The 8,978-nt window shown below is 37.0% G+C and overlaps 2 protein-coding genes across 4 annotated transcripts; one reads left to right on the forward strand and one right to left on the reverse strand.

Annotated features, from left to right (window-relative positions):
• Positions 1 to 1,142: 1,142 nt before the first annotated feature.
• LOC18612425 (Aminotransferase-like, plant mobile domain family protein) lies at positions 1,143 to 5,459 on the forward strand. 2 transcript variants are annotated; one of them, XM_007049214.3, is made up of 7 exons: positions 1,143 to 1,293; positions 1,788 to 1,956; positions 2,390 to 3,034; positions 3,231 to 3,398; positions 3,539 to 3,928; positions 4,020 to 4,914; positions 5,059 to 5,459. In XM_007049214.3, exons 2-6 carry the CDS (start codon positions 1,849 to 1,851, stop codon positions 4,881 to 4,883), a joined length of 2,175 nt encoding a protein of 724 aa, XP_007049276.3. In that variant the 5' UTR covers positions 1,143 to 1,293; positions 1,788 to 1,848; the 3' UTR covers positions 4,884 to 4,914; positions 5,059 to 5,459. The 2 variants fall into 2 exon arrangements, with proteins under 2 accessions (XP_007049276.3, XP_017985476.2); XM_018129987.2 differs by having other exon boundaries at positions 1,179 to 1,293; positions 1,837 to 1,956.
• A 252-nt stretch (positions 5,460 to 5,711) lies between these two features.
• Positions 5,712 to 8,658, reverse strand: LOC18612426 (Phototropic-responsive NPH3 family protein). Of its 2 annotated transcripts, none has more exons than XM_018129988.2 (4): positions 8,243 to 8,658; positions 8,101 to 8,170; positions 6,771 to 7,919; positions 5,712 to 6,440 (listed from the first exon to the last, which is right to left on the reverse strand). In XM_018129988.2, exons 1-4 carry the CDS (start codon positions 8,335 to 8,337, stop codon positions 5,769 to 5,771), a joined length of 1,986 nt encoding a protein of 661 aa, XP_017985477.2. In that variant the 5' UTR covers positions 8,338 to 8,658; the 3' UTR covers positions 5,712 to 5,768. The 2 variants fall into 2 exon arrangements, with proteins under 2 accessions (XP_017985477.2, XP_017985478.2); XM_018129989.2 differs by having other exon boundaries at positions 8,278 to 8,336.
• Between the last annotated feature and the right edge of the window lie 320 nt (positions 8,659 to 8,978).

The raw sequence follows: 8,978 nt of genomic DNA on the forward strand, positions 1-8,978 counted from the left end.
TTTTATATATTCTATTAATGATCTCTTCAAAATAATTTTTTATTTAATAATTAATATAAATAAAAAATAATAAAATGATTTCATATATCTCACTCAATTTTAAAATTTTTTCAATTTATATTTATTTATTTTTTTCATTTCTATTCTATTTGTTCATATGTTATAAGTTTTGATAAATTTTTTTCTCAAACTTCTACAAACCATTAACTACATTCTTTTTTTTTCTTTTTTGTTATATAATATGTAGTACCTACTTTCTACTTGTCATGTTCTTCTTTTTTATGTTATGTAAATTTTATTTTTTATAATTTTAATTTTTAAAAATTAATAAATTATTATATAGTTCTCAAATATAAATTGTAATGTTACATTGTTACTTAAAATTTCATCAATGTATCATTTTTTTATTAATCCTGATTATATAAGAGGAAACTAACTTGAGTATATTTTTTTTATATACTTTACATTTTATATTTAGTTGAAATGAAATTATTTTGAATATATACTATTTAAATAATTCTGATTATATAAGAAGAAACTATTAATCTTATATATCATTTTTAACTATTTATATTTTACAAATGATAGTTTTATATTTAGTTTCATATTTTTATTGTTGATTGAATTTAACATATTAGTTTTTTAAAATTTTTTAACTCTTATTCAACTGTGGTTGGCCCTTCTAATAAAATTTGGCTAGTTCCGCCCTTACTCTTATACCATTTTTCAGTATTAAATGTAACTAACGTAAAGTGGTGCAGATTAATTAATTCAAAATAGGGTTTTAAATAAATTTAAATTATTACATATTCTATCGTAAGTTTAGAGATTTTATTTAAAGTTTTCTTTTGTGGTGAGGTTGTTTATAGATGTGTTTTAGTATGAAAGTACCACCACAAATCCTAACATTATGTTTACAGTAATAATAGTTATATATTTTATAAAATAATATTTTGTACATACCATCAACATATATCAATATTTAGATATGATAATATATATATATATTTCTGCAGGCTGCAGATAGGTCCACTACTCTCAACTTTAGATGGAAATTAAGGGTGAGGCCCAAATTATCCGAAACATGCCACGTGGACCAGTAAGGTCGGATTAGAAAATTGAATCCAGAAAAACGCACGAACCCATCCAGTTTTGAGGTTTTCGTTTCAATCACAGTACAAGAATTCGTTGCAACGACGCGTTTTGGGATGTTTTTTTGCCTTGGAATTCCGCTGACGTTTTTTCCCCTTCACGGTGGTGCGTGCCTTTCCGTGTCGTTTTGGATAAAATCAGGTTAGAAATGCAAAGCAAAGTGCCTCCCTCCCCCTTTTTCCTCTTTCTTCTTCTTCCGTCGTCGTTTCATTCCTCTCTGTTTCTGATTTTCAATTTCCCTTTTTTAATTTTTTGTTATTTAATTATTCAAAGCATCGAAAAGCTTGAAGCCGAGGAAATTTGCTCTTTCGGTTTTATCTGCTTCCTCCGTTTTGGGAGAGCCAATCGGAATCTAGGGTTTGGAAATTGAAGGACCCAATACAAAATCCTTTAAACTTTTTTTGTTTTGAACGGATATAATTGTTAGCCATGAGAGCTTGAATGTTTTTTTTCCATTTAATTGCAATTAAATCCTCAAAAAAATTTGAAATTGACCTAAAAATCTTAATTTTATTCAAGGGTTTGATAAAAATTTGCTCCAAAATGTAAAATTTTCTGCATATTAACAGTAACGGATGATATTGCTATTGAGTTACTTTATGGGACTGAAGTTTCTTTTTTGGCCTGCATTTCAGGCCGCTCTTCTGTTTCGTTTTTTCTTTCTTTTTTCCGGTTAAATTTTAGAATATAAAATCAATGTCAGAGGTTGGAATGGACCCATGTGCAGCCAATCCTGGACCCATTGATCCTTCAATACTATATGATCAAGAAAATCATGTATCTTCAGCTGTTTGGGATGGCCAGGTTCATTTCTCTTTCACACCAATCTTCTCCGCCATTTATGTATTTGCATGAGTAATGTAATGTTTATTCTCAAATATGTTAATTTGTGTTTTGTTTTTTGATAAGAATATGTGTAGAATCCGTTTGTGCACTCGTAGGATTAGAGACTTCTATGTGTAGTTAAACAAGTCATTGTCAAAAAATTTACCAAAGCGTGCCAACGAGATTTTGTCTTCATTGTAAGAGACAGTGTGACTACTAGGTCTCATGTTCTAGGTTGTATTTTCTCCAACTATACACCCGACGGTTAGTTAGTTAGCTTGGTTGGTTGTTTATTAGTTTCTTCTCTTTAATTCACTAGACTAGTTATGCTTATATATATTGAGGGTTTGTAGATTGTGATTGTAACTTTGACTTGTACATTTATTTTCGTTACAACAAATATACATTACAGGAGCGTGGTGCACTTAGATGTCATGAACACACATCGAAGTTAGGTGAGTGGAGACTCACCCCTAAGCAGATCGAGTTGGTTGAGAAAGCAGGGTTTGGGTACTTGCGGAAGATACCAGCTATTAGTTTAGATAATCCGCTCATTTCAGCATTAGTTGAGAGGTGGAGAAGAGAGACAAATACATTTCACTTCACCATGGGGGAAATGACTGTTACTCTTCAAGATGTTGCCTTCTTGTTGGGATTGGCAATTGATGGGGATCCAGTGATTGGAATAACATATACCACTTGTAGCAAAGTGTGTGAAAGGTATCTAGGGAAAGCACCGGACTCTACTTATGCGAGTGGTGGGATGGTGAAGCTAAGTTGGTTGAAAGAGTTCTTTTCTCAATGCCCTGAGGATGCATCAACTGAAGAGATTGAGCACCACACGCGTGCTTACCTTTTATATCTTGTGGGAAGCACAATTTTTTCAACTACAACGGGGAATAAGGTCCCCGTTATGTACCTTCCATTGTTTGAGAATTTTGACGTTGCTGGGAGATACGCATGGGGTGCAGCTGCGTTAGCATTCTTGTATAGGGCACTTGGGAATGCCTCTGTTAAATCTCAAAGCACCATTTGTGGATGTTTGACATTACTTCAGGTTTTTCACTTCTCTTTTGGTCTGTTTTTTCCTGTATATTTTGTTTCTTTTAAAAATCCTTCTGAAGTGCTTGCTGTGTTTGGCCTTTTCGTGACAAAATGGAGCACTTAGCAGGATTGATAAATGCAGTCTTTTAATGCTATTGCCAATAGCCTTTAGTTAAAATGCTGTTACTGATAAGTATTCTTCTCTTTAGTGCTGGAGTTACTATCATCTAAATATTGGTCGACCGAAGCTCAATAGGGACCCTATCCATGATCATTTTCCTTTTGTACTAAGGTGGAAGGGAAAGCAGAGTGGTCCAACGACAAACCGTGATGTAGTTTTCTACCGTAAGGAACTTGACTCCCTAGAACCATGTAATGTAAGTTCTTGGAATTCTTTTATTTATTTATTTATTTTTAATTTTATATTACTACTTACCATCTGTGAAAGAGTAATACAGGTTTTGGCCAAAAAAGAAAGAAAGAAAGAATGATACATATGTATGTTGTTGACAAATAGGTAGAGTGGCTTCCTTACAAACACATGGATAGCACAGTAATCCCCGAGGAAATTAGAAGTACTTTGGTTTTGGGGAGGTCAAAGACGATGTTGATTTGCTTTGACAAGGCAGAAAGACACCTCCCTGATCGTGTCCTAAGGCAATATGGCATGTTTCAACCAATCCCTGAAGATGTGGCACGATGGGTGAGGAAGAGTCGTGGAGTTGATGGTGGGGTTGACTTATCTGGGAAAATGGAATCAGAACTTAATGAATGGGCTGATCGGAAGCTCCATATTGTGGAAGGTGATAATGATGCTGATGAAAACGAATACACGTGGTGGTACTTGAGAATAACTCGTAAAGTTGTAGGGAGACCTATTTCTCTCTCATCGGAGTTTCAAAGAACTGTAAGGCTGTACACAACTAGTCAAGTAATAATGTCTATGTCCTTTTCCCAATTAGTTTCATATGTGTACTTCTCTTTTGTTTCTGTAACAGATTGGTGGTTTACGGGAAATTTCATACTTAGCTGACACTTTCCCGTCAGAAGGACTGGAGCCTGATCAAGTTGATTTACTTTCCAGGATTAGGTCCATTGCACAAGAATGCTTGAGAGACCAAGTTGGAGGTCCACTTGTAGCATCACCCATTGTGGGAACTGAACTCAGGAAAAGGTCTAGGGGGAAAGAGAGGGTAAGAAGAAAGGGTACTGGGAAACGAAAGCGTGGTAATGATCCCATGGATGGTCATGGAGCTAGTGAGGATGAGTCTAAGTATTGCGGTGTGCTTGTTGCAGTAGATCAGTTACATGTGCATCAAGCTGATGATGAGGTAGATCATATGCCACTCTGTATTACAGCTGTTGAGGGTGACACTGCACCGCTGTCTGAGGCACCTAACAAGGTTGATGACATGCAACTTCACGATGCAACTGATGTGATTGATGCCTCACAGTTTTGTGATGCAAGTAATGAGGTTGATGACTCAAATATGTCTCATGCTATTAGTGAAAGTGATCTGCAAACAGTTAAAACAGCAGAGGAGGTTATTCCACAGTCATCTCAGCTACCTGATGCAACCAATGAAACCAATGATTCAGAAATTCATAATGCAACTAACAAGCCCAATGACTCACAAGTTAATGCTACTAATGGGGTCAATGACCACCAAACTCTGGTGGCTACTGATGTTAATGAATCACAAACTCATGGTGCAACTAATACGGTCGGAGAGTCACAACCCTCTGATGTTGCTGTTGATAGTGATCAGAAAACAGAGAACGAGGCAAAGGTTTCTCCACAGTTATCTCATGAAAATGTTGAGGATCTTGCACAGCAGGGTGAGACTAGCATTGTAGCATAAAGTGGAAGCATTGTCATGTGATATTCTGGAGGTAATTTTCTGACAATTGGCTAAACCTGTTTGCCTAGAAACATAGATACATGTACACATAAATATACATAAAACTTTGGGTTATGTTTACATGCATTCTGTCTACTAGACTTGAATTGATAGTTTGATTTTCTTTTTTTGACAGGCTACCAAAGATTAATTGGACTTAGCCTTCAATTAGTGCCAAGGACAATTTTTATCGTGTAATGCCGGAGAGTTCAAAGTGCCTGTGCCTGGTCTTTTTTAGGACATCTTCTGTGGCTTGTAGAATTAGCTGTCATTATCAGAGAATTAAATTTATATTTCAATTTAGATGACGGGTTTTTAGGGATGGTATTATTTAGAATTAGCATGTTTTCTTCTGGTATTTTGCCATCTTCATGCAGCTTTTAGCAAATGGCAAGATATGTTCATTTTTGTTTCGATGAATATTGTATATGGTGTTATACTAAATCTGCCGTTGGTATTAGCATGGATGATCTTCTGACATGTTATTAAATCTGTACTTGAATTAGATGGTTATATGTACTTGCTAACACCTCAAAAGTTTGCACTTTTTCTATTATGGTCATTATTTTGGGATTTATGTTGCTTCGAATATGTAGTGTGGGTTCCACGTTTTGGAAGTTGGGAAATATGTGATGTGCCATTATATATAGAATGTGATTGGCTAGGTATTAGAAGTTGAATTCATCCGAGTCTTGCTAGTTGCTTGGGACATATATTGTTGATTCTTTTCGCCAGGGTGTGAATGATGAATTCAACGAGTCTGATTTGAGGGAAATTGAGTGGCCATAATGAACAAAATGGTATTGAATTGCATATACTGAGGTTTTTTCCATACATCTTAATCTGCTAGATTGTTTTGGCCGAGAGGCCATTAGTTCCTTGCTTTCTCTTTGATTTTCTTATTCCAAACAATGAAAATCTACGAAAGATCTTAATTAGCCTACTAGCATACTTTCTTTGTGAAGCAAAATTGACAGAACCCATGCAGCTTGTTACTTGTCCAAGAGGGTTCCTTCTCTTGCTTAGTGATCTACTCTCCAAACCATAAGGTTTCATACTCTGCGATTTGTTCGGATTTGAATCTGTTTTCTTTGACATGTGCCATTGAAGGCTCTTCTTCAAGGACATGAGCTCTTGTTCAAGGCTCTGGAGTCTGAAGCTTGTTGATTCGTAACTCTTCTCCATTGCAAGGTCATTTTGTAGCAAGAAGCTCAAAGGCTTGCTTTCTGGCTTTGCTCCATCCGTGTTTGGGCTTTCTCCTAGATTTAGGCTTCTTGAGTTTGGACACCTTGAGCTGGATAGGCTTCCGGAGAACTGTCCTGTGAACCTAAAAGAGTCCGAGCATTCTCTAAAAGCTTGATGGGTATTGAGCTGTTGAACAAAAAGAGCCTGGACAATCAAACGCAGTGGCATCAGCTCATTTTGAACGGCTTCAATGCATGCCTCTTGTGAAAGTTTTTGGCAGTTGAGGTATTTGCAGACTGATCCCTTCTCTTCTTGAGTTATATCTCTATGTGCCTGAACAATAGGTGGAGGAAGTTAGTTTGAAGTATGGTTGCAACTTGCAAGTTGGATTGGTCCAACCCAAGGCTGATTCAAACTGGTCTTAATAAAGCTTGTATGGACAATTTCACTTCATAGTTTTGGATTTAAAAAGCAAGCTAATGCTGATCAGGTCGGTTTGAGAAAGCAGTCAATGCTTATACTCTTCTCTTCAATATGACCCAGATCACTCGAAACGAATTAAGGAAATCTGGTTTTGGCAAACTGGGTCTCCTTTTATATGCATTTATAAAACTGTCCCAACTTTAAAACGTTTGGGGCTGGCTGTAGTTTATGAAAACTTACCTGTAGGAAGCTATTCATTGCTCTATAAAGCTGATCATGACTCTGTCTGCAAGATATTGGTAATAATTCAACGAGTTCCATGAACCTGTTAGGCTCCATTTCTGGATCAGAAGCTGTTTGAGCTAGGTATGTGTCCCATAGTTCTGCAACAATCGAGTTGCTTGCTGAAGGAGTAGGGTTGGTGTCCGTGTTAAATGATGCATAGGTTGAAAATATGCTCTTCATTATTGCCAACTCCTTGCTTGATGAAACGGACTCTGTTCCAACCGCTGGAAGGAGAAAATCTTCCACTTGGGCATAGTGTAACATAGATGCAATCTGATCTTGCAATTTCACCCTGCTGTCGCTTCTCAAACCAAATTCTAAGGATCTAGAAAGCAAAGCAAAGTAAAAACCAACAGGAATAGCCCTACTAGCCTTCTCTCCAATGGGCAGTAAATCTAGAATCCCTTGTAAAATGACAGAAACCTTGTTGTTTGTGTCAATGTCTCCAATTTTCTCACCCGAGTTCTCCCAAAATTGGCGTGTCTTCTTGGAGAGCACCCATTTATTTGCGTAGAAGACAATGATTGGACTCACATATTTTTCTTTCATTCCTTGCCTTCTTAAGGATCCAATTATCCTTTTGAAGAATCCAAATGGTAGAGCTATGAGATCTTTGATCCATAGGTCCTTGATTGCGATTGCTTTCACTGTTTCACAGCTCCAAGCTTCAACAGCCAATGCCTCTAATGTAACTACTGGTTGGTCCCTTCTCCCCTCTGGATCAAGAATCTCCATGCAGGCCATGAAGGCCAGGGACTCAATGCAGCGGCTCACAATTAGCTCCTCGGACCAGGGAAGTAACATTTGGCATTTCTGGAGAACAATCAGCGTGTCATCCCAATTCTGTAAAACCACTTGGTTCAAATAGAGATCCAAACGCTCACAGAGGTTGCCGATGCAGTATTCTTCTGTCATTTCAAGAAATTCTGCGGCGCATCTCAGGGCTGCTACATTAAAAGGATCAATCAACGTCGTGGAGCCATAGATGAATAATGCAATCATCTCAAATGTTTCCGGTCCTCCAGGGAAATCTGGTGGTAGCTCAAGCTCGTTTGATTCAGTCAATCTCTTCTGAATGAATCCACTCTTTGAAAACAATGGGTACTGCAGAATACATAGAAACAATATATGTAAGTTTATAGTCCAGTTGTACAAAATTCTAAAAGAAGAAAGCATGCCTGCATCTGCAACAAGTGAAAACATTGGAGATTAATTGGTGAAACCAATTGTCTTTTACTATATTTAAGCAGAAAGTACTGAATATGAACGCCTGTTTTCACCATACCTTATGCAGGCTGAAGGTTCTTTCACCAACTCGAACACGCATAGAAACAGGCAGCCCAGTTTCTTGGATCCTGAAATGATCCAACTAACATTAGTCTTTCAGCTGAAATGCAAGGTAATGAATACATAGAAGTAGCATTTACCATGAAATAATCCTAATCTTGAGCAGGGCACTGACATTGGGTGAAGAAAAAGGACTTGAAGCTACCGAACTATCTTTGGGACTGGAAACTTCCATTGTGATAGTTCATAAGAGAATGAAAAGAAACTGAGATCAAAGCTTGGCAAAAGCAATCAAGTCAATGTTACTGCAAACATAAACAGGCAGTTGCAGTTTCTGTGTTCCAATTGGCAAAAAATAAAAAGCGCGAGATCCGACTCAAGAATCGAAGCAAAAAGGAGTCGTGTATCACAGCTTGTAGAATCCAGAGAAAAACAGTGGAAAGTGGGAAGGAATGAAAATAGAATGAGAAAGGAGAAGAGAAAGAGGTTAAATAATTAATGCAGTCAAAGTCAGATGGTGGATGCACACGAGTGCAGTGCAGCTCCAACTCCAAATTTTAAGGCTTCAAAAACGTTCCTCGAGTTCAGAGAAGTTGAATTCTTGTACCACTTGGTTTGGCCTCCGCCAATAGAAATATGCTTCAGTTGTTTTCTTATGCATTTTTGTGTCTAACACTGAAACATCTTAATTTATTTGTGATAAATATGAAAGATGTGTACATGCATTTCCACATTTCACACACATACATTAGCATTGCACTTGCTGAAAATCAATTGCCATCAGCTCAAGAGGCAAAGAAAAGCAAGGCATTTCCAAAGAAGGCAAAATTTTGATCGAGCAAGTTAGAAACGCAAACAATCGATGGGTATAAGCAC

Source organism: Theobroma cacao, chromosome 1, assembly GCF_053813885.1.
Source record: "Theobroma cacao isolate CCN51 chromosome 1, ASM5381388v1, whole genome shotgun sequence".
In the NCBI taxonomy this organism is placed as follows: domain Eukaryota; kingdom Viridiplantae; phylum Streptophyta; class Magnoliopsida; order Malvales; family Malvaceae; genus Theobroma; species Theobroma cacao.